Consider the following 26411-nt stretch of genomic DNA (forward strand, 5'->3'; position numbering starts at 1 on the left):
CAGGATTTGTTTTTGTACCAGTAGTCATGGGTGAGGAACTGAGGAAGAATGAGGGGAAATGACTCTCTCATTCTCCCTCCTTCCCAAAAAGAAAATTCAGTGCTTCTGTTTAGCTTGCACATGTAACTCATCTAAGCAACCGAAACTAATTAAACCCTTTTAAAATTTTAGCTTTTCTCTTATAAGTTTTAGGTTGTATAGATTCAGGCATAAAAGAAATTGGTGGATTATCCAAATCTGTCAAAAGCTTTGCTGGCTACCTTGGATATCCTATGCACAGGAAATCATATTTGAATTGGTCCATGAAAATGCTTATGTGTGTGGTGATAATATACATTAACATGGCTTCAGAGTTTCACTGTGAACTTTATGTTTTTACCCAATAGTGGAAAAATATCTCAATATTCAGTTATTGTAAAAGATTTATAAGTTTGCAGTTATTTGATAATTTTAAAGAATCCAACTCTAAGACAAGAATATGACTAACAGATGAGCTATACAGGTGATAGGGGGTTTACTACATTTATGTAATTTGGCAGTTTGATAGAAGAAAATGGTTTATGGAGTTTCTTTTAGGGGCAAAAGATAAACCATGAAGCTATATAACCTACACACAGACACACGTCCATTTTTAGCATTTCTCTCTCTCTCTGAAGCCTATCCCGTTTCTCCTATTGATGCTATATTGAAAGATTTCATTTCATCTCTTGTTGAATACTTCATATCTTTAGAAACTCTCCAACAAGGTAGATCAACACCAGAGTAAGACTAAATCTTAGGGAGTTGCTTCAGATGAGCTGAGATCAGGCAAGGTGTTTAAGGTGAGGTTGAGAGACTTGCATATGGACACACAAGTAGAAAATATAAAGGACTGAATTTGAATGCATCTATTCCTGACTCCAAGTTCAGTGCTCTGTCCACTATGCCATCATGAAACATATGAGGACATCCCTTTGGAAATGTAAGTAGTGCATCAATTTGATAAAAAGAGGGTCCTTAGAAACAAATGGCATTGGGAGGGTGTCTTGCATGTAGTCTTTCATTTCATCTGAAAAGTGTGTCACAAACTCAAAGGAAGTAACACAAATGAAAAGGACATTGAAGTAATCAGCATAAGATAAATACCATATTGCCTGATATCCACACAGATCTGGCTCCCCGATGCTGTCGAATTTGTCTGAGGGGATTTGATGACTTCACAAGTTGACCAGATGTTATAGAACATAAAGACAGGCACAGCTGAGAAACCAAAGACCCCGAGCCAGGCCAATCCAAGCACATAGGTGAGGAAAACAAACTAAGAGAAAAAAGACAGAAGCAATCCATATTAAAGTTTAAAGCATGATTACAGAAGCTAATAACATGCGGCGGCTAAAAGGTAAAATCTAGTTCTACCACTTTTTAATCGGAGAGATCACCGAATTAACTTATAGTTTATAGCTGTATCTGAGAGACATTCATGCTATTTATTCATTGAACTCAGATCAAAAAATCTCATCCAAATCAAAAAGCATTTTATTAAGTATCTGTTATGTGTGAGGTCCCAAGTTAGGTCCCTTTATTTTACAGATAAGGAAACTAGGCCCAGAAAAGACTTAGAAACATAGGATCCTCTTCCCAGTTAAAGAGCTGATATTAGAACCCAGTTCTACTGACTCTACTCCAGTAAGATTTGAGATTTCATCAGTGCAGGTATACTTCCCCATCTTCCCACCTCCCAAACCCCACTCAACTCACAAGCCCCTCCCCCTTAGTTTTACAGCCTGTACAATTTTTGTCCATGGTTTTCTGTTTATATGTCATGAGAGATTTATCCAACAGGCTGGAAGGCTTCCTGTTATATGCTGGGTACATCTGTCCACTATCCATCACAACTACTACCTGACCAGGTACATATAGTGCTTCTTTTTTTGTATGTTATTGCCGATGACATTCTGTAGCTTAAGTCCACCAGGCATTTTTTTTAAATCAAATGCTTTATTAACTTCTAGTTTACGTCATTCATTACTGCCAGATTTTGAGTTATAAACTTTCTCCCCGTTTTTCCCCCACCCACCGCCCCAAAATAGCAGTCCCACAGGATATCCCCTCCTCTAATCTGCTCTCTCCCATATCTTCTTCTATACCCCCTCCAACCTTCAGTAGGGCATGGTGGATCTCTATGCCCCAGTGCCTGTATATCCTATTTCCCAGTTACATGTAAAATAATATTGATAATAGTATATATATATGTGTGTGTGTGTATGTGTGTGTGTGTGTGTGTGTGTGTGTATAAACATTTCATTTTAAAACTTTGAATTTCAGATTCATTCCCTTCCTCCCTTGTCACCCACCCTTACTGGGAAGATAAGCAATTCAATATAGGTTGTATATGTGTAGCCATGCAAAACATTTCCATAGTAGATATATTGTGAAAGACTGACTATTCCACCATGCATTTTTTTTTTTAAATACCCAGGGGTAGCTAGGTGGTACAGTGAATAGAGCACCAGCCCTGGAGTCAGTTCAAATACAGCCTCAGACACTTAACACAAAAACTAGCTGAGTGACCTTGGACAAGTCACTTAACCCAAATTGCCCTCCAAAAAGCAAAAAAAAAAAAAAAGAAAGAAATACCCTCTGTGTATTTTATAGTTTTAATTCTTCTGGGATCTGATGTTACACGATCCTTAATTATATAGATTCACTGGAAGTTTATTGGTGTTAAAGACACAGGTTTTACACTATTTCTATCAATGAACATCTGCTATGAATAACTGCTTTAAAAGTATTACTCTAGATTAGACAGCTGTTAGGTCATTCCAATTGTTGAATGACTAAAAACTGTTGAGGTATGATTTTTACAGGTAGTTTTATCTTTGAAGAACAGATATGTTTAGGAAATGGTAGCCATCTCTTAAAGGATAGTCCCAGAGTACTCAGCTGTTATTACCCTCATCTAGAATAATGCAGTGTTTTGAGCACCATAATTGAGGAATTTATTGACAAGTCAGTATCTAGGAAATCAGGATGGTGAAGGACTTTTAGCCCAGGTATTAAGTGAATTGGCTGAAGGAATTGATTATGTTTTGCATAGAAAAGAGAAGACTGTTTGGAGGAAGATGGGGAATGGGGAGAATGAGATGTGTATTTGAAAGGCTATTGTGGAGAAAGATTTTCTCTTTGGAAGTTGCAAAGAAGCCAATTTAGGCTTGATGTCAGAAAAAAAAAAAAACTTCCTAATCTTTAGAGCTGCCCCAAATTTCAATAGACTTCCTTGAGGGGTGGTGGATTCCTTTGCCTGGAGTTACAGGCAGAGGCTCTTATGATGAAATGTTAGATATGTTAATAGTGGGAATTCCTTTTACAAATAGACTGGATTAGAGAGATACTGAGGTCCTTTCTAATTCTCAAAATTCTAAATGATGATTCTGTAGATGATAAAAGTGATTTCCTTATGGGGTGCCAGAAGCTTGAAAATTTATTTTAAAAAGTTTAAAATAATCTGAAATAATATAACTGTATGTTGTGCAGGGAGAAAAGTCTTCATATTTTTTCTAGTCTTGTTCAGTCTTCAAAAATTCATAGCAGCTTTGCAAGAAATGATTGGACTTATAAAAAGAAAAAAAAATCCTCCTCAGTACTCACCCACGCTTTGCCGTGGGCGATCTCAGGAAGAATATAATGATATTGCTTCACTTTCTTCATAACCTTCAGCCTTGACTACCAACTTTTGGAGAGCTTTGAAAAGCTGTCTCCAACACATTGTGGTATTTATATTCTCAGAATGTACACCCACAGGGAGCATGTGGGCGAAGACTTGGAGTTTAAACTTTGTTACTGCCTTTCTATAATGGAAGACACTGATGGTAAAGCCAATTCTGTACCACTGGGGGCTAGTCCAGGAATTCCAAGGGCAAGAAGAACCCTAAATGTGTGCGATCCCTTTCCATGGTTTCCTCGTTAGACAAAGAGGGTTCTTCATGTCACACCTGAAGCTTGCACACATTAGTAAGACTTGGATTTCTAAAAATATTCACATAGGAGGTAGCAGTATTTTGGGGGCATTTTTGCAATACTATACAGCCTCTTCTACCATATATTTTTTTCCTTATACTACTCTACAAACTGTGTTCCAGGCCCAGTTTCATGCCTCACCCCCTCTCTCTGTCTTAAAAAAAAAAAAAAAAGGCATGTTCTTTTTCTGTACAAATACTTAAAGATTTTGCAATTGAGTGGTTCCTCTGATGTGCTTCTGGGTACTTTTCTCTCAGTGAGTTTCTCCCTCTCTCTTTGGAAAGAGAGGGTGGGGCTGAAAGGAGGGATAGAAAAGAGACCGCTCCCTGTCATCAGCTGCTTATGGTATCTGAACATTCAGATGGGTTTCTATGGTGGAGGGCTCCAGTTAAAGGCCAGTTAGAGAGAATTCATGCAGAATTAGGGGCTATCTTTGTTTATCTCTGTAGTGGAGGACAAAAATGAAATAACTTGAAGAATTGCCATTGCCTGGACCCCCATCCTTTCCCATAAAAAATGCTCTGGTCTGTTTATACATGTTGGTGGAACACAAATTTTGTCAAATGACCACCTATTAAAACTACCACTTAACTCTTCACAAGACCCTCTGAAAGGAAGTCTATTTACTCAATTCATTTAAAATAATGGAAAAAAGAAAGAGTTACATGCTAGGGAACAAAGACAATAGTGTGTAGTTCTTCATAAAGCTTGTACACATACAAGACACACAAGTAATATACTGGCTGAATTTCACCTACAGGTATAACAACAACTATATCAACAAATTAAGGCAATACGTATTGATTAAGAAGCCGGCACTGTGCTAAGCAATGTAAAAACAAAGAAAGGCAAAAACAGACCCACCATCAAGGAGCTCTCATTGTAAACAGGGAGACAACATGCAGATATAAAATATATAAAAGGTAAATGACAAATTCTGGGTTTTGAGGACAGTCTCTGAAGGAAGACTTCACTTGGCATACCTCATGTCTTAACTTGCGGTTTTTAGAATATAGTCACCGTGACTGTAGTCATAATAATGGGAATGCTAATATCTGACACATGGTGTTTTACAGTTTCTAAAGTCCTTAAGCACTAGCTCTTGAGAACCTGGTTTCGGAGTGCCTCTAATCGCTTACTGCCTAAACAGTCTGGGCCTCAGTTTCCTTATCTGTAGCATGAGGGAGAGGAATCGGCCAAGGTGTCCCTTACAGATCTGTATCAGCAATCACATCAACACTGAGATGTAGGCATTACAAGCATTCTCCCCACCCATTGTACTGAAGACAAAACAGACTCGGAGAGTTTGAATGATTTCTCTTGGTCATGGAGCTAGTAAGTATCAGACATGGGATGTGAACCCAGTTCTTTCTGGCTCCCAAGGGCAATGCTGACCACACGTGCTCCTCCCCATAGACGAAGGGACCAAAAAATGGGACGATAGAGTTAGAGCCTAAAGGAAACTTAGGGGCCATTTATTTCAACCTCCAAACTTTTGTTTGGGGTCATTATGTTCTTGTCTGACTTTTTGTGACCCCATTTGGGATTTCTTTGGCAATGATACTAGAGAAGTTTGTCATTTCCTTCTCCAGCTCCTTTTACACATGAGGAAACTGAGGTAAACATGGTTAAGTGATTTGTGCAGGGTTACACAGTGTCTAAGGCTGGATTTGAACTCAGGTCCTCCTGACTCCCAGGTTCTGCTATTTAACTAGGAAAACTGAATCCCAGAGAAGATTAAGTGACTTTCTTTAAGTCACAGTTCTAAGTGGCAGATCTTGGATATGAATGAGGTCTAACTCCAAATTCTGTATACTTTTCAATGGAAAGTTTATCCTATCAAATGATATTAAAAAGCTAAGCCTCAGATACAATATATTTTCATTGACTAAAACAAATACATTAATATTTTTAAAATACCACCTTCCCTCAAAAAAATGTTCAATGCCACTGGGGTATAGAAATCCATTTTGCCCTACTAGAAAGTGGGGGGGGGCAGGGCTGGAGGAGATAAGAGAGAGCAGATTTGGGGAAGGGGTATTCAATAGGCTCAATATCTTGGGGTGGGAGTAGGGGAAAGACGGGAAGAAAATTTGTAACTCAAAATCTTGTGGAAATGAATGTTGAAAACTAAAAATAAATAAATAAAAGATTAATTTAAAAAAATTTAAAAATGTTCAGTGCCAGTCATAGAATTATACTGGTCAAACATTATATAATGACTCCTCAGATGGCAAAATTTAGCACAAGTAAGTTACGCTTCAAAGTGGCATACTGGATAGAATGTCAGTCCTGCATTCAGGAGGACCTGAGTTCAAATCCAGCTTCAGACACTTCCTAGCTGTGTGACCTTGGACAAGTCAATTACCCTGTTTGCCTCAGTTTCCTAATCTGTAAAATGAGCAAAAGAAGGAAAAAAATGGGAAACTGCTCTATTATCTTTGCCAGTAGGACATGACTGAAAATTACTAACCCACAAAAGTTTTAAGGTAAGAACTTGTCCTGTCTCTCACTGATGAACTTCTTCTACCAAAGGATGCTGGTACATTCTTTACAATCGAAGATCTTAAGAGTTGCCTAGAGCACTCAGACTTTTGACTAAGGTAACAAATACAACCTCCCAGTGTGTCAGAGACAGGACTGGGGTCCTAACTCTAAAACCACTAGACTCCTCTTCCTGTCACAGGTGAGTAATCAAAGTAATAGAGAGTACATTACAATTCAACCCACAGCAACCAGTTTTACTTTTGAAATTGTGGATATAGGTGGTGCCATGAAGTGCATTCTCTCTGAAGGGCTCTCTCACATTTATGGTACATTCACCCACATTTTTAAAAGGAGTATCTGACATTTTAAAAGACTGCCTAAATACCCAAATTAACTGTACAGGACATATGAAAAAAGACACTATCTGAATTCAGAGAAAGAACTGATGAATGGAAGTATGTATAGAATAGTTTTACATATGTAACTCTTTGTGTCTAATGGTAGCCATCTCTGGGGGCTGGGGAAAATGAAGAAAAAAGTGAAAAAAAGAAATTTACATGATAACTATTATATTTAAAAAGAATAGCAAGTTGTACATAACATATTTGCAGTTTCATGTACAATTATCTTTTTTATTATACTATGTTATGGAAATGATTTATTTTAAATAAATTTTTTAAAAAGGCTGCCTAAAGGTCAATATGGTTTTTAAACAATCTGTTTTTGCCCCTCCCCCTTATCAATGTTCCTTGTGTTTTACAGTTTTAATGATAAACTAGGGACATAGAAATCAGATCATATGCTGCTGTCTGTCCACTGTTAATTAGATTTTCTTTTGAGCAAATACAAAGCAATTTGTGCTCATTTAGACCTGGACTGGGTCAGGTATCATGACAGGATTGGACTCACCATTCCGCTGATGCACCGGCCACAGGCTGTTGTTTTAAACTCCCCATGCAGCTCTTTCACTGCACTAGTGGTGTAGAAGCCTTCTGCCAACAGAATGATCCCATACAAGAAAAAAAAGGATGCGATTCCATAGATGACATACTGCATCAGCTGTATCCTACCAAGGAGAAGAGAGTGTTGGAAAATTGGAATTCACTTGGCAAATACAATAGCTTTGCCGGAAGGTCAAACATTGGACCAGTGCAAAGAATAGAGTGTGGCGAGTACATACAAACCCAAGGCTCTTGGAGATCTCAGAAATAGACCTTGGACTGTCATCCATAAAAAAGATAATCCTCCCAGAATCGCCTCCCAATCAGCACTTCATCTTTCTGTCATCCGAGGCTTGCCCAGCACAGAGACCTGCCTACACCAACTGGTCAATAAATTCTATATGGAGATTGATGCTTGCCAAGATGTCTTTCCCCTTCACAAAATACCTTGGGTGTACATCGTAAAAATGAAAGCAAAAGAAAAAAATTCATAAGAGGCCTTTCCATTGTTTCCATCTTGTCCATATAAGGTTGCTGCCAAATATTATTTTAGAAAAATGGCTTCACCGATAATCTGATGTCAGGCAGCCAGTGAGAGGAGCCCTAGAAAACAAAGACCCTGTCTAAGCAGGAAAACTTTTAGATGCAAGGAAAGAAAAAAAGGAAGGGAATCAGAAAGAAAAAGAAAATTTTGAAAGGAAATTTGAAAGTGAGAGAGATGCTTCAGAAATGATCACTCCAGCTAACTATGGAAATAAATTCTGCAAGGACCAGTATTGTCAAGATGGCACCAAGGTGTCTGAAGGGAGACTTGCGGGTAAGACAAGGTTCTTGCCGGATGTTTCTGCATTGGTTACCCAGGTTTCCTACATTTTAGAACTGGCATGAAGGCTTTGCTAAAGTATACACAGCCAATTCCCTAACTCTTCTTATTCAGTCTATTTATAACAGAGGGAGTCATCTATCTCACCCTCAGACACTGAAGACAGAACTGAAATTGCCTATAACTGATTCTTATAATGAGCCCTTTTCAGGTTTATAAAACATCTTTCATATTCTGAAACACCTGGATTTGGGTACTATTATATATATTATGTATATATGTTACATATATAATATATGTTAATTATATATAATATATATAATTATAACAATTATAAGCAATAAAAATATTATAATAGCAATTAATATGCTAAACCATTGCTACAAGTTTGGAAGACACTTCTTCCCTCTTTCCTCCCTCTCTTCCTTCTCATCTTCACCATCATCCCCTTAGCTAGGTCCCAGACTCTCTCTTTTTCCTTTGACTCCTTTCCTAAGGCCATTGGGTCTCCTTTGCCTCTCATCATTGGCCTTATCTAAAAACAATCATTCCTTGCCTTTGGTTTCCTTTTATTCTTTTCTCCCAGTGAGTGTGGGAAGACAAAAAGAACACAGGAAAAGGTAGTGAGAAGAAAAGAAAGTCACTGAGGCATCTTTGTTTAAGAATACAAAGAAAATAAGAGGGAGGCCAGAAAGAAGCAAATGCAAACTGCAGAATTTTGAAAGTTACAGGTTAAAACTCTGTGGTTGTTCAGCCATTTCAGTTGTCTGACTCTCTGTGACGCCATTTGGAATTTTCTTGGTAAAGACACCGAGTGCTTTGGCATTTCCTTCTCCAGCTTATTTTATAAATGAGGAAACCTAGGCTAACAAGGTTAAGGGACTTGCGCAGGGTCACACAGCTAGGAAGTGTCTTGAGACCAGATTTGAACTCAAGAAGATGAATCCAACTGATATCCCCAGCCACCCAGCAGCCCAAACTACAGGTTGAACTTAGAATATACTTAAAAAGAAAAGTAAGCTGTACAAAATGGTGACCTGTAGTTTCACATTCTTTTTCTATCTTAAAATATACAGAAATGCTCATTTCATTTGGAGTCAGATTCATAACAAAAAAAAAACAGAAAACAGTTTTAAAATCTTTTTGTTGGCAGGAAATGCTCCTGGTAATTCTGGGGCGGGGTAGCGGGGTAGGGAGGAGAAGTTTGGTGGGAGTGAGAAGAGGAGCTCTTTTCTTTTTGGATAAGGCATAGGAAAGTGAATACTTACACCTCACTCAGTATGGCATGGTCACTGGTGTTTGTGGAGAAATGCTGCTCCAGAATGGATATGGTCCCAGCTAGGGCAACGTGTCCACAGCCACAAAACAAGGCTACTCCAGAAAAGCAGAGAATGGTGGCCACGAGGGAAGCATAGGGCACTCCTCCCAGACACTTGATGCAGCATTCAAAGCAACCTAGGCAGCAGAGAGAGGAAACCAAAGAAACACCATGAAATGCCTTTCATGATTGGAAACCCACATTTAGCCTGAATTAACAACAAGCTATATTGTAGAGTGCTGCATCCAGGCTGTTCAGGCTGTTTTCAAAGACTTTACCTCAGAGGTCCTCAAGACAACCTTGGGAAATTAGGTACAGATGAATGAAGTAAAAAATGAAGCAAAAGGCATCAGGGTGTACAAACAAGATGACATGTTAATACTTCTGTGTAGTCAGTAACTATACATATGGGGCTCAGGCAAGTCAGTTCTTTGGGGATCAGTTTCTTCAACTGTAACAAGAAGGGATTGGACCAGATAAACTGGAAGGGCCTCTTCCATCTCCAGATCTATGAGCCCATATTCCATCTAGAGCTCTAAATCCTCTGACTGGCAGGTAATTAACATGTCAAAAGTTACTCTATTATGGCAGTGGTAGGACTGTCCATAACTGCTTCCACCTGAACCGTATTCTTCCAAATGTCAAATAGCTATGAGAAAAGTGACCTGTACCGATGTTTCTTGTCTAAACTGCTGGCACAAAAGTTACAATGCGAAGAACGTTTAGATTTTTTTTTAAGTTGTGGTTCCCAAGGTTAATAGGGAAAAAAAAAACCTTCTATGCCCTAAAATATTTATAGCATCTCTTGTCGTGGTGGGAACTGGAAACTGAGGGATATACATCAAATTGTGGTATATGATTGTTATGGAATACTACCGTGCTCTAAGAAATGATCAATTTTAAAAAAACATGGAAAGACATGAATGAAATAACGGAGAGTGAAATGAGGAGAATCAGTAACAGCAATATTGTTTAAAACAATATTTTGAATGACACGTCATCTGTAGTGTTATAAATGCTCATATCAGCTACAAAGGATCTGTGAAGGCAGGGGCTATCCACAGAGAGAAAGAACTGATGAATGGAAGTATGTATATGTACAGTCTGGCTTTACATGAACACACATGTTTGTATCTAATGGTAGCCTTCTCTAGTGTGGGGTAAGGAGGGAGGGAGAAAAACATGTTCACAGGAAAGAACAAATGAAAACTTGGAAGCACAGAAAAGCAGGATAGCTTTGAAAATGATGCATAGGATTTATTACATAACTTTAAAAAACAATGGGAAATGGAAACTAACGATTTATAATGAATTCTCTTTTTATGTTGTGTCCTACACCTGGAAATGTTATTTTTTGTTTGTTTGTTTTGTACTTAAGTTCAAAATGAATAAAAATTTAGTTTTTTTTTAAAAAGGTAAAAGTTTTTGTTTTGATGTGTGTGTATGTGTGGTTCTTTTGTTTTTGTTTTTAAGGAAGGTAATGAAGTAATGGTTTCCCAGGAGGGAAAATGCAATAAGCATCCCTAAACCCTAATGCTTCTGGCATAACTTAAGTAACTGTTTCTATTGGAACTAAAGACTTTCACTGAGCCTTTGACATAGTTTGCAACCAGAAGAGTCAAATGCTGTAATTAGACTGTTGCTGTGCTCTGAGCTACATTAAGTTAAAGAGGTTGTTTTGGAAAATTAATGGATATTTTGGTCCCTTAGCACAATGGAATGAGAGTAACTATCGAGTAGGGATAAGATCAGCCTTGGAGTCAAAGTCCTTCTGATAGAAACTGACAGAGGGTTCATGGGTGGGGTCCTTAAGGTCTTAGTGACCAGACCATTCTCTTGGTTAAGTGACCAATGAGTTATTGATCTGCATTAGTGGAAGAAATTCCAAGCTGGAATTCCTTATACTTGACTGACTAGTTAAAATGTCCAAAACTAGACTAAAAACAAATCCCCAAACTAAAACCTTAAGGAATTATAGTTTCCAAAATCAAGGCATATTTTCATTCCATCTAATACTATACTTCAATGAAAAGAAATTCCCCATTGAATACAGTATTAACCAGTTTAGCAGTTGAGTTGAGTAAAAAAAAAAACCCAAAACACCCTTAGAATATAAGTAGTGGTGGGCGAGATTTAATATAAAAGAAATACAATGTATTTTAAAATAATTTTTTAGATCTGGTTTTATGTCACACTTTAGACACATACTGTCTGTGGGCCCAGGGTCATGGTCAAGTCACTTAAGTTCTCAGTATTCCCAGGCAGCACTCTAAGACTATAAATTGATGAATAGGGGCAGATTTGCACTGGTTGATGAGTTTTATCAATGAAAGCTCCCTTCTTTAAGAAATCAAAGATCAAAATATTCCCTTCACCACCACCCAGCCCCACCAACAAAATAAAAAGGAAGGAAAGGAAATGGAGAGGTAGGGAGGAGAAAGAGAGAAAAGGAGAGAAAGGAAGGAAGAGGGAAAAGACAGAAAAAGAAAGGAAAAAGACAAAAATAAAGGAAGCAAGAATAAGAAAGAGAGAGAAGGAAGATGGAAGAGAGGAAAGAAGAGAGAAAGGAAGAAGATAAAAAAGCCACAGGGAGCATTTGGGTAAAGTAAGCTGAACAGAAAGTTCCCTTAATCCAGGAAAGAATTAAGGTTTAAGGCCTGCAATTTCATTTAAAAGGATTCTTCCCTGAAGATATCCATAAAATTAGGCTTTCTACAAAAACATCCCCAAGTGACATGAAGCAACATCATTTTTAACTCGGAAAGAAATTTTTTATTTCAGTTGGGACGATGTTTCTATGAAAGAGCATAGCAGAGATGCCTAAGACCTGACTGTTACATCCCTCATGTCCTCTCTGTCTCTGTTTATATTCTCCAGACCCTCAAAGTAAATGGGTTGTCAGAAAAATAGAGTTTTAACTGCATTATGATCTTTAACAGCAATCAAAAGCAATTCATTATTCAGGGCAGGGGCATGAAGCCAGCTATCTAGCGTTCACTAAAACATGAGTTCATACATGGGCTGGGAATGGCTTGCCAATAGAAAATATAAGTCTTATAAAGATACCTTTTTTTGTGAATCGTCTACTAAAATTAACATTGCTTAATACTTGCTGTTGGCAATGGGAAAGAATTTTCCCCTGGAAATGAACATGGAACATTAAAAACTCCTTTATCTTGTAAATGTCCTGAATGAAACAGTATTTTGTAAACTTCTTGAGCAAAATAAGACCTTTCTTCAGTTTTCACAGAAGTGTCCCTGTGAAAATGGCATTACCTGGAAGCCTTAAGTGACTTTCTGCCTGGATCTCATCAACTTTTCACCAAAATAAGGTTCACATGTCCCCAAAGGATCTGTGACATGGCATCTAACCATGTGTACTTTTTTAACATGGAAACCCTCTGTGCTATTCATTCATATAATTAAAATTTTTTTTCCCCACAAATTTATAAGTGGCCCAAACACCAAGGAGTGTCTGACACTTGAGGGAGATATGTAATTATTAATCAAGTATCATACTGTCAGTCATCTGGAAGGGACCTCTTAAAATTATCTAAGCCCCTCGTTTTATGGATGAGGCAGCTAAAGGTCACAGTAGGGAACTGATTTCCCCCAAATCACAGAGGGAGTGAAGCTCTTTTTTATGGGCTCATTGAATACCAGAACCTTAGTTTTCTCTCACCTAATCTGACTCAGGGTCTCTTGAATATGAGGCAGGATTCTTAATTTGGATTTCAATTCTAATACTCTACTTACTTTAATACCTAGATACCTCAACAAGATATTATTCTGCTGTAGTTAAAAGAAGTATGTTTTTAAAAGATACTATACTAATACAGTTCCCATCATATCTCTTCCAATCCTACCCTTTCCTTACTACCCCAAGCTGTATATTATTCTTGTAAAAACTATCACATGATATATGTGTGTGGGGGGGTATGTATATATACATATATACACATACATACATACCTATGCCCTTACTAAAAGTGGGGTTTTTTTTAATGGGGCTATTGGGTAGGAGACATGGGACTAGTATGATTGGGTTCTTTTCATTGTTCAGCCATTCAGTAATTTCTGACTCTCTATGACTCCATTTGGGGCTTTCTTGGCAAAGATACTGGAGTGGTCAGCCATTTCCTTCTCTAGCTCATTTTACAGACCAGGAAATTGAGGCAATCAAGGTCAAGTGACTTGCCCAGGGCAACACAACTAGGCCGTGTCTGAGGCCATATTTGAACTCAGGAAGATGAGTCTTCCTGACCCCAGGCCTGGCACTCTGTCCACTGTGGCACCTAGCTGCCCCTTAGCTGCACATTAGCTATTTTACTGAATGTGGTTATGTGGTTTCCCTAGCAGCAAAATGGGGCTAATAATCACATCTACCACCCATGGTTGCTGTGAGGATAAAATGGGATAATATTTGTAACAGGCTATGGAATAGTGGGCAAAGCACTGCAACCGGATTTAGGAAGACCCAAATTACAATCCAGTCTCGGACACTTATCAGCTATGTGAACCTATGCCTCAACTTCCTCAGTTGTAAAATGGGGACAATAATAGCACCTACCTTCCCAGGGTTTTTGAAAAATGATACTATTTTTATAAAACCTTTGCAAATCTTAAAAGCACTACATATAAATATGATTTATTATTTTTTCAGAATGAATATCAAAACTTCTCTCTGGATTAGGATGTAAGTGGTATAAGGAAAATGATTGTGTTTAGCCGTCATCAGTGCAGTTTCTAATTTTTAGGTTTCTAGAAGGTCAAGGTTAAAGGACCCCCTCCCCCACCTAATTTAGATTTCTGTTTGCTTAACAGCAGGGAAAACAGGGGACTTTGGAAATTTTTGGAGCACTCAGATGGATCCCACCCTCTCAGCAGCTGCTCCACATTGCCAATGCTTTTTAAGTTTCCAGCAGCCGGCTTTATTTACAGCTACATGAGCCCTGGCTCCCACAGAGCAAGACAACCATATTGCTCATCTTTATTCCTAACAGCACAGCTGAACCCACTTCAGACCTTGCCAATAAACAGGTTCTAGGATCCTTGGGTTTACAAGAATGGAAAAAATTGTACAAATTAGTAATGGTTGAGACCATTTAAAGCTCTTACTCTCAGGCAAAGGCATATGTGATTTCTTTTTTTATCATGTATCATAAAACTAGGTCCCTTACCTAACTTTTTTTAAAAAAAATTAACATTTGGATCAGTTAGGTGGCCCAGTGAATAAAGCACTGGTCCTGGAGTCAGGAGGACGTGAGTTCAAATCCGGACTCAGACACTGGACACTTACTAGCTGTTGTGACCTTGGGCAAGTCAACCCCAATTGCATTGCTTTCCCCCTTCAAAAAAAAAGAAAAAATTAAATTTTATTTTATTTTTATTTTCTGGAATAAAGCATTTCCATAATATAGTATAATAAAAAATGACTGCACATGAGACTGGAAATCTACTATCTAACATTCCCATTCCTAGGAGGTGAAGGCCATATAAAAACAGCCTGAAAAGGATAGTCATAGTCTTCCCCTGCCTAATTGCTCCTTGGCTCCCAACTCTTTGTTTGCAGCATACAATCCTAGGAAAAGGGCCAAACTGCCATTCACACAGACCATTACGGTCTGCAAAGTGCATTATGTGACATCCCTTTTGAACCTCAAAACAACCCTGTGAGGTAGGCACGATTCCCATTTGGCACATGAAAAAAAAAGTGAAGCTGAGAGATTAAATGACTTGCCCACAGATAGCAAGCACTGGAAATGGGCTCTGAACCCAGGCCTTTTTCAGAAGAACTAATCTGGACCTCTTCGACTGCTAAGGAAACAAACCTCTCCCAGCTTTTCCAGGTCAGAGTTTTATTCTGTCAATGTGGTGGTACCTGCTATACAAGGTATTTTACTGAATTGGGGGAAATAGATGGGATCCTACTTTGTGTTTCTGTAGCAATCTTTAAATTTCTGAGGCAGGATGGCTCTTGTATATGTTTAATTGAAATAATCTGAAATGCAAACCACTTATATAAAATCACTTTGCTTAGGATCTCATCTCGGGGGAAAAAAATTCCCCACTGCAGTCAACACTACCTACACAGAGGAAAAGACGAATGCTCCACACAAATTAAAACTAGGCAGTAATTAGTCAATCTGGAATTCACAACAGGGTTAATATTGACTGCCTTTTTTACCTCTCTTCTACAAGGTGTCCATAAGTGTGCTTCTAATACAAATTTCACTACAACAAAAGTCTAAACATAACAAGAATGACTCTACCCAACAGACCACTTTTTTTTTTAAAGCATCATTCAAAATAACCAAAGGACATGGGAAATGACCCTATGTAGTTCATTGTACCAATATTTGACTCAGTTTTTACAGAAGATGTTAGCATTAAAATCATAGTGGAAGAGACCAATAGACTAAAAGACTAATATAGTTGTCATGAAACTAATATAATTTAACTGTGACCCATAACGGAAAACCATTAAAAGATTTTCACGCTAGAGGGGAAAGAAGACTGACTATTGGGAACTAGAAGATCTAGTTTGAATCTTATCTGTGAAACCTTAGTTAGGCAAATCATTTAATCTGCCTAAACTTCATTGATCATCTGCAAAATGAGGCAAGTAGATTATATGATCTTTAGGTCCCTTCCAAGTTTCTAAACCCCACAAACTTTATCACTTTCTGGGGATGTTTTAAAAGGTCTCCTTGATCGATTGAGACACTAACCAGAAAAATGCAACAGAGGCAATAATGAGACTCGGATAAAGAAGGACACTGGAAACATTGATCTTTCAAATTCTACCTAGTGTGTGGTCATACAGCTGCAGACAGATGTGCCCTTAGAAACCTTAATAGAAGAAAAGGGTTATATTTTTCTTAAATCTAAAGGCAGTGCTTTCTCAAGTTTCTGAACAGCCATTAGCCACAAACAGAAAATACAAATGCAATAATCTCTGGCTAACTTTCATGTTATCTGTCCCAAAACATTTCAATGCTTGGATTCTGAAATTCTGACATTTTTAAAACAATTATCCTTAATTCCCTTCACACAACTGCAGAAGTTTCTTTGTGGTTAAAAATATATCACACCTTCCATTAGCTTAGTCTCAACGAAGAGAATTGCTGGTTTTTAATTCACAGGGACCCTCCAAGCCTAGAAACTGGCCTGAAACAGTTCAAAATATAAACCACACAGTCAGGAAAAAAAATACATCAATGCATCTAACACTCAATTGTCATTTTGTCTAAAGCATCTCCAGAATCTTTTGTGCTGAACAACAGAATAAAAACATTTTTTGTCCTCGGGATTGTGGACAGAAGTTACCATGGTTGCAAGTTATTAACAGCCCAGTGATTTGACCAAAGTTGTCTGTGATCCTGGCTACACTATGACCACATTCTCAGGAGGAGGGCCTGCTAAAACAAGGGCCCAGATTATCCCTAGGGAATGAATGGTATTAGACACACACAAATACCACAGCCCCCACCCCCTTGCTCTCACACCCAGCCTTCCTCTCCACTTGACAATTTTTTTTTTTTACTAGGGACCAAATACAAGGAGAAAAAACAAGAACCAAGAGCTTTCTGAGGCTACTAATCATAAGAAAGCACAGATGGATGAAACTTTGCTTGGGCAGTGGTATAAGGGAAAACTCACTCACACTGAGGTGCTTGGTTTTGTTTTTTGTTTTTTAAGTCATATTCAGGATCCCCAGCCCTGGATCTTCGACATCCAAGCTGTCTCCAATATTCTCATGAGGGGTTGTCAAATTACTAAAAGAAATCTTCAAAACAAAACGAACTCTAATCGAAATATGTGCTGTTTTGCATTTCTAGAAGGACAGGGCTATCACAAAAACAATAAGCAGCATTTCACAACTAACCCCCTTCCCCAACAAAAAAGCTGGGAATCACTTGCCTAGGGTATATCAGAAGAAAATCACCACTCCTTCCTATTTGGAGATCTCTTACTCATATTTTATTTCCTCCCCAATTTGTAATCCAAAAGACTGAGATAGATAAAAATGATTCATTTCTCAGGCAGTGCTTTTGAAAATCTGCTCTCGAATCAACTACAATAAGAAAATGCAGAGCTAATGGACAGGGCAAATTTGGGACCCAACACACAGGTATCATTTATAGCAATAATATATAGCAATATACAATTATAGCAACGTAGTTGCTTATTGCTTCAATGACGGACCAAACTTTTGAAAAATTTGAGTCCAAAAGCAGAACTAAAATGCTAATTGTAACTGAGCTATTATCAGCAAAGTCAATGCATTCTGGCAAAAGAGATAAAGGAAATATAATAATGTTGGGGAGGGAGTGTTGGGAGGGGTAGAATACTGAAAATTATGAAAGACTGATTCTCAGATCTCTTAGCCTGGGGAAATGGGGTGAAAGTCAAATCAACTCAATGGACATTCATTACGTACCTATTATGTTCAAGGGTGAAGACTTCTGAGATGAAATTGATGGGAAAAGGGCACTGAATTTGGAGTTACCAAACCTTAGTTTAAATTCTAACTCTTCTATGTGACCCCAGGCAAGTCACTTAACTTTCTCTAACCTTCCATTTTTTTCAGAGGTAAACCGGTCTCCAGGATTCTTAGGGTCCCTTTCATGATGCTATGAATCTTTACCTCCTTAAAGGGCTATGGTCACAGTCCTTGGCCACAAGGAACTTGCAAGGGACTGGGGAAGGAACATAGACCAGAATTTGGGGAATGTATATTTGGGTGATCACATAGGCAATGAAGGATCCTAAAAGAGAGAAATTAATTGGTGTCTGGGGAAGGCTCCAGGAAGCCTCCAGGAAGCAGCCTTTGAAGGATGACAGGGCTCTTCAATCCCATAAATAGGTCCAAGGGCTCTGCAGGAAGGTGGAGGTCCGGAAGAGGAAAATGCTATGAATCAAGGTCCAGAAGCAAGAAGGGCAGAAAAAAATATGCTGAATTCAGGAAAATCATTGAAGGGTCCAAGGCATTCCAATAGTAGATGACAGGAAAAAACGGGTATAGCAGCTCCATGAGAATGGTGATTCTGTGATCTGACTACAATTTGCATCAAGACTATTTTAGGTGTAATTGTTTGGCCACCATTATAAATACTTCTCTGCTTTCACAGGCTCAAATTAAAAATTGATACCAGGTGGCTAGGTGGCCCAGTGAATAAAGTACTGGCCCTGAAGTCAGGAGGACCTGAATTCAAATCCCAACTCAGACACTTAACACTTACTAGCCCTGTGACTTTGGGTAAGTCACTTAATCCCAATTACCCTACATTCCCCTCCAAAAAGAAAAAAAAAATGAAACCAAATGTTTGCTATAGAAAGTATATCAGTGGGGAAGTTCTAGGGGAATAGGTCTACCTTTTTCAACTTTATATCTCTTATCTCAGTTTTCCAGTTAAGACAGGAGCATTTGGGAAGCTACTGCTTAAATGTGACTTTTGATTGGTGGAGAGAATGGTGTTGTGTCAAATACAGATCAAATGGCAAAATATGATTAAAAGGGATCTGTTATGGGAGAAACATCTCTTCTTTACGTTCTTTGATGGTTAATGATGCTGAACAATCTATCACATTTGCAGAAATTTACAGCAGTAAAAACCTAGGTTTTGTTATGTTTAAGGATGGACAGACACGTTCAGCAGGTAGAAAACCCTGAACCAAGATGGGAGCCTCTGACAAGACTTGATAGAGAAGATTACATCAGAGAGATAGAGAAATCACTTTTTAAAAAATATAAAACAATTTTAATGACCTTTTAGGTCATAAAAGTCACACAAGCCTTGTCAAATAGATTCTTTATCTCATGCATCCTTCAATTAAGGTTGACCAAATTAAGTTGGAACAAATTAAAAACAGACTAAGTTATAGATGTAAACAGTGAGTTTGCAAAATCCTACATGTACAAAAATGGAAGGCTATATTTTGAAGAAGTCACTGTGGGCTCCGTGTCTGGGAAATTCTTCCACAAAGTCTCCTGGGAGGTTTTAAAAGATGGTTTATTCCTTTCTTCCTCTTATTTGGTTTCTTATCACAAGAATGTCAAATATCTTCCCTTAATCCTGTCGTTCCATGAGTCAGGTATTAGCTAGGTGAAGTTAATTAACAGGAAATGGGCTTCACTTTAACCAAATGTTCCAGAAGGAATGGCATTATACAATTGAATAAAAGGAAAATGAAAAATTATCATCACAAATCTAAAGGGATTTAAATTAGATTGTAAAGAAGAACTAGTAAACTATAAGAGTGGTTTCTTATACAATCTTACCTCTGAGAATTTTTTTTAAGAAAAAGAGAGTTAACCAATTAGGATATCTTATGTAAGAATCCAATCAGTCAATAAACATTTAAGTGGTTACTATGTGTTGACTATTGTGCTGAGCATTGAGGATACCAAAGGAGGCCACCCTCCCTTTTCGACCTAATTCTAGTGTAACCTTCCCCCACCCTATCTAAAATTACTCTTCTCTTCCATCTCCTCAAATTTTTCAAAACACTTAGTATATACCTTCTCCTTGAATTTGCCCTTATAGCAGGCGGCCAACCCATGTAGCATGCATGGAGATGGGCCTGTGCCTGATATGTGCTCTGGCCTCTGATGAAAGGACAAAGGGCAGGCAGCCCCAGAATGGACCAGATCTAGGCTCTGTTCCATGAACAGGCATCAATTCAAAGCAGGAAGCATTTCATCAAAACTATTGCTACACCATATATTCACGTGCATTACTTTAAAACAAGTACAATTCATGTGAAAAGCAATCTACAAAACATAAAAGGTTCCTACACAAAAAGGACAGACTCTCTGACCTTAGCTTGGTGACCAAGGCAGGGTCTATGAATAAGCAGAAGGGTCAACAGCCTCAACACAGAATGTGATTTCAAGAGCACAGAAAAGAATGTTACCCAAATGTTCTTCCTTTGGAGACTGCCCACAATGCTTATCAGTAGAGGGTCACTCTTTTGAATCAACACTCTCAAATTACCACTGTCAGAGGAAGGTCATTGGTCAAATGTGACATAAGAATATTTCATGTAACTGTTATGTCAGAGTTCAGTCGTGTCTGACTCTTTGTGATCCCATTTGGGGTTTTCTAGGCAAAGATACTGAAGTCGTTTGCCATTTCCTTCTCCAGCTCATTTTGCAGATGAAGGTGAGGCAAACAAGGTTAAGTGACTTGTCCAGGGTCACACAATCAGTATATGTCTGAGGCAACATTTGAACTCAGGTCTTCCTAACTCCAGGCCTGGCGTTCTATCCACTATACCTCTTAGCTGCCCCATGATCCTATGACCTGGGTTTTAATGAATGTAAATCTCCATGGGTTTCAGTATCCTCATCTGTAAAGTGAAGATGTTGGATTAGATGATCTCTAAGGTCTGGCTCTAAATTTTGTTATCTATTGATGATACTATAACCTACAAATAACACTACAAACCTCAGGTCTGCCACTAAACAGTTGTGGGAACTTGGAAATCTCATAGAGGAAGTCATAGCTTTTGGAAGGATAAGACAAGAGGTCCTATGAAATCCCTTCTAACCACTTGATTCTCTGTTTTTTTAATAATTATATTTTCTTGTTAACGCATAAATGTTGTGAAAATCATTGTTCATAATGTGCTAATATATTGATGCCTCAGGTCTTATTGAGGTGTTCAGGCTGCCTGTCTGTAGAAGTAATGGCCCCAGACTACAATACTTTGAATAATAGTTCTTTTGTTCCATTAATCTCATCTCAGCTCTCACTTAACCCTGTTGTCAGTAATGTCTTATTAACAAAAAAAAATCTATATTTTTTATTTCTAACATAATTATTTGGGTGAGAATCTGAGGTGACTTCATGTCTTGTAAAACTAAAAAGGAATAATGTATATAAAGTGCTTTACAGATTTTAATCTGTAATAATGTCAATTATTATCACTATTTCCAGCAAAATATAGAGCATGGGCTTTGTTACAACTATTCTTCCAAAGAATCAGAATTTGATTCCAAAGAATCTTCCAAAGCTCAGAGCCATTTTTTTTTACTTCCACATTTACCTATCTGTGCTTCAGATGTACAAGGCTGCCAGCAGTCTGACTTCGGGTTTTATTATATCTTATCCGGGATTGGTTATTATATTTAGCAGGTCAATATATAAACCTGGTTAAATTTACCACTTTCCTAATAAAAGGGAGGTTCCTGAGAAGACAGAACAGAGGATGACTGTTTACGTGGGGTAGGGATGGAGAGTGAATCTCAAAGGGCATATAAAGCTTCTGGATAAATCAAGGGGTGTCCTGGGCAGCCAAGACAAAATCTAAGAGAATTTCTTCCATTAGATACAGGGATAATGGGGGAAGGGAGAAAGAAGGGGAAAAGGCTATTTTACCAGGAGGTGGCAGGATATTTATAATGAAATTTATCTACTCCATTACTAAAAACAGCTCTCCTAGGGTATTGCAAACAAACAAAAAAATCAAAACAAAATTTAAGTTTTAATCGAATGTAATTTTAGCACCAGTGGAGCCATTTAACAATTACAGATAAAGAGGAGAGCAAAGAACATCATAATAGTCAAATAACGGGGTGTCGCGTCTAAGAGGGCTTGAAAATACTGTTCAAATAATTAAAAAACAAAACAAAACAAATTCCTAAAACTCACCAAAAGGCCTATCAGGTGTAAGGCTCCAAGTAAACACTAATTATTCATAAGAGTAAATTTCATTTTGTCCGCCTTTGCTGGCTTGCTCTGCAGTGAAGGCTCTAAGATTTATGGATGATACAATGACCAGCTAATTCATCGCTAGATAATCAAAAGTAAGTCACTAAATGCAATTTAAGAAAAATTAAGATGAAACTGCTCTTACTCAAAAATCTAAATTTCCAACATTTAAAATATATAAAGGCTTACATAGTAGAAGAAAAAGGCTGTAGGAAAAGTTGCCTATTCTATAGTTTATAACTACTTAAGTTTAAAGTTTTTATTTATTTTTATATTTCAAGGATCCATAATTTTGTCAGAATAGGTACTCCAACCATTGAAACAGAATGGGACCTAATGGAGATTTAATAATGTTATATACTGTTGTTTAGTTATCAGTGGTATCTGAATCTTCATGTTCTGATTGGGAATTTTTCTTGGCAAAAATTTTGGAATGGTTTGCCATTTCTTTCTCCAGCTTATTTTGCAAATGAGAAAACTGAGGCAAGAGTTAAGTGACTTGCCCAGGGGTCACACAGCTAGTAAGTGTCTGAGGCTGGATTTTGAAGTTAAGTCCGGCAGACTGCAAGACAGGCATCCTGTCCATTGTACTACCTAGCTGCTCCTATTATATATGATGTTATTATAAGTATAACAATATATCATATTATCAATATATTACATTATACAATAAGATACTATTTATATAGAAATAAATTATTTAGCATAAATGTAATTATATATTAAAATATGGAGCAACACATAAATATAAATAATAAAATTATATAATTAAAATAATATGCTTTGCATATTGTATAATTATAATGCTATATATAAAATGTCCATCACATTGCATTCTGCTTTAGTGGACAGGATACCTGATCTACATATCTACATATGTTTCATGAATATAACTTATATCTACTAACTTTGGGTACATCTAATAGAATTATTCATACATAGACAACCAAATCATAATATGAGTTAGGTGACTTATTTCCAGTGAGATAATATATGCTGATTATGCAAGATAATGTATGCAAATCAATTTGCAGATATTCAAGCATTAAATGCTAATTTTCATTATTGTTATTACTTATTTAATTATTTTCATCTTTAAAAAATCTTTTTTGATAGGATGCAGCTGAGCTGTTCCAAGGACATCCAAGGACAAGTCACACTATCTTACCATTATTCCTTTATATTTAATGTTCCATACATTATTGTGAAAGCAGATAAAATTGCTTTTTATAATTGAGTAAAAAGATTGGAATGTGAGCCCACCTACAGACTCGTTGGAAGCAGAATTACTAATTATCATCATCGTCACTGCCATTATCTGAATATAGAACACACAGAAATGGAGGGAGCTAACCAAGGAACTGCTTATTTTCAAGGGAGTTCTTCAAAAGTGCTCAATAATAATTCAAAAAGTGCTCTGTTTCATAACCAAAGATGCCAAACTCTCAAACAGCTACCTATTATACAAAATCCCATCCGGGTTTTTTCCAAGGGCTAAGATGTGTGATGTTTTCTACTTGAGGTCATGATTCTCTGTATCACTCTGTAACAGAATAGGCATTAACAATGGTTCATCCATTCAATGACCATTGAGTAACTGCCTATTGCATGTAAAGGCATTGTTCTAAACAGTGAAAGAAATACGAAGATCAGTGCCTTTAAGGGGCTTCTGTTCTTACAGGAGAGAAAATATATTCTATTTTATGATAAGTTATTTGTGGGTGGAAGAATGGTACAAACCACCATGTGAGAAGAAAGGAAAAGTCACTATCAGTTATGGAGAAAGCTGAAAAGGATTGCCACCTTTTGAGCTAAATCTTCAAGAACAGCTAGGCTTTGTACAGGGGGTTAGTGAGAAGGCAGAGATGGGGGAAAGTGCAGAACCAGGATGGGAAATGTGAAGTAAGCCAGTTTGGCAGGCATGCAGGGGGCACAAAGCTGGGAGTGTTGAGAGGTAAGGCTGGAAAGGTAGTGGATAAAATGTGAGACTATGAGTCTGGAAGACCTTAGTTCAAATTCTGCCTCAGACATTTACTTGTGTGCCCTGACAAATCACTTAACTTTTAGGTCAGTTTTCCCAGCTGTAAATAATAGCAGGTACCTCACAGGCCTGATAGGAGGATTAAGTGAGGTTAACACGTAAAGTGTTTTGCAAACCTGAAAAGCTACACACATTCTAGTTTTTCTCACTATTGTCATCAGCAGCAGCATTACCTCAGTCCAAAGAATCTGGAATTTATTCAGGAATCGATGGGGAGCCACTGGAAGTTTCTGAGTAGGGGAGTGATATGAAAAGATAAGCTTTTCTGGTTAAAACTTGAGCACAGAGATTCAAATCAGAATTACTTTGAGCCAGTGTGTGTCCTAGCAGAACTGTCACTAAACAAATATATTCCTGTGGGCATCATAGAAAATAATCAAGAGTATGTAAAAAATCAGTCATTAAATATTCACCAATGAATTAATCGAATTCGTTAAATTCCAACCATGTGCTAGTTGGTCATACAGTATTTATTAAGCACTTCTTATGTGCTAAGAATTGTTCTAGGAAGTGGGAATACAAAATTGATGACTAAAAAATATCCTTACTCTTAAGGAATTTATACTGTCATGGGGGAGACAGGTACCTAATATATGTAGATACTGTATAAATACAAAGTTGAATTTAAGAGAGTGGGAATTAGTAATTGAGGGGATTATGAAAGCCAGGAAGTAGAAGGTGAATCTTGAGCTGCCTTTTGAAGGAAAACTGGGATTTTATGAGGTGGAAGTGAGGAGGGAGTGCATTCCAGGCAAGAGGCATGGCCAGTACAAAGGCAAGGAGACAGGAGATAGTGTTATATGTGAGAAACAGAGAGAGAGGACAGTTTGCCTAGATTAGGAGTGCAGGAGAAGGAATGATGTACAAGTCTGCAAAGATATGTTGATTATAAGATAAATAAAGACTTTAAAAGATAAAGAGAGAAGTTTATATCTGATCCTAGAGGAAATGGGGATCCATGGGATTGTACAGAGTATAGGAGTGACAGGCTGGAGATGGAAGCAGCAAGACTTGGAAAGTGATTGGATGCATAGGTTGAGGGAGAGGAAGGAATCAAAGATAAAGCCAAAGTTATGAACTTTGGAGGCTGGAAAAATGGTGGTGCCTTCAAAAGAAACAAGAACTTTCAAGAGTCTGAAGAAAGATAAAAAGCTCTATTTTGGATATGTTGAGTTTGAGATACCTTTTGGACATCCAGTTTGAACTGTGGAATAGGCGATTAATTAGTGATGCAGGATTAAAATCCAGAGTGGGAAGGCTAGGATTGGATATATAGACCTGGAAGTCAAAGCTTTATAGATGATAATTAACACATGGGAGATGAGAGAGCCTTGAGGAATATCCACAGTCAGGGAATAAGATTTTTGATGGCCAGTAAAGGAAGGGTTAGGTAGGAAGAGAGAGTATACTGGGAGGGCAGAATATCTAAGAGGAAAGGGGTGATAAACAGTTTCAAATATAGCAGACAGATTGAGAAGAATGAAGAGTGGAAAAGATCATCAGATCAATTAAGAGATCACTGGTAACTTTGGAGAAAGCAGTTTTGGGCACATGATGAGGATGAAAGCCAAACTGCAAAGGGTTAAAAAGGAAGTGGGAAGAAAGGAAGTAAAGGCAGAGAGTACAGACTACTTTTCTTAGAAGTTCTGATAGGAAAGGGAAGATAGTTATCAGACACAAGATTAAGGAGATGGTAGAGTTGGTTGAAGTTGTTTGGGTTTTTTTTAAGTATAGGTGAGACTTGGGCATGTTAGTAAGGAAGACTTGAATGTAGTAAGGAAGGAATCAGTAGTTCAGGGGAGGTTGCAGATTAGAAAGAGATGATTGAGATTACAATCTATAGATGGAAGGGTGTGCAAAAGGCCCATGTAGCGGGGTTAACCTTGAAAAGGTGAAGGGCCACCTCATCGTCAGAGACTAGGCATAAGGAAGAGAGAATGGGAGATGATGTCAATGTGTTTAGAGATGAAGAGAAAGGGAGAAGCAATTACTATATTCTAAGCACTGAGTTTATAAAGAAAAGTTACAAACAGTCCCTGTCTTCGAAGAACTCACAGTCTAATGGAGGAGACAATATGTAAATAAT

At 37.7% G+C, this 26411-nt stretch overlaps 1 protein-coding gene and 1 long non-coding RNA gene across 7 annotated transcripts in view; one reads left to right on the top strand and one right to left on the bottom strand.

The window, feature by feature from the left end:
* Positions 1–26411, bottom strand: part of GPM6B (glycoprotein M6B) — a 225879-nt gene that overhangs the window by 11169 nt on the left and 188299 nt on the right. For all 6 annotated transcript variants that reach the window (XM_069100614.1, XM_069100616.1, XM_069100617.1 and 3 more), the window contains 3 exons: positions 9516–9702; positions 7393–7549; positions 1126–1297 (listed from right to left, as the gene is read on the bottom strand). In XM_069100614.1, coding sequence (XP_068956715.1) covers positions 1126–1297; positions 7393–7549; positions 9516–9702 — 516 coding nt within the window. The remainder of the gene's footprint in view (positions 1–1125; positions 1298–7392; positions 7550–9515; positions 9703–26411) is intronic.
* LOC138171126 (uncharacterized) lies at positions 14495–23820 on the top strand. Its single transcript, XR_011170807.1, has 3 exons — positions 14495–15414; positions 18700–18827; positions 23401–23820. It is a non-coding gene; the product is annotated as an uncharacterized lncRNA (long non-coding RNA).

This window comes from Petaurus breviceps, unplaced genomic scaffold, assembly GCF_028583685.1.
Source record: "Petaurus breviceps papuanus isolate PSGF00001 unplaced genomic scaffold, PetGlider_PUasm1.0 419, whole genome shotgun sequence".
Classification (NCBI taxonomy): domain Eukaryota; kingdom Metazoa; phylum Chordata; class Mammalia; order Diprotodontia; family Petauridae; genus Petaurus; species Petaurus breviceps.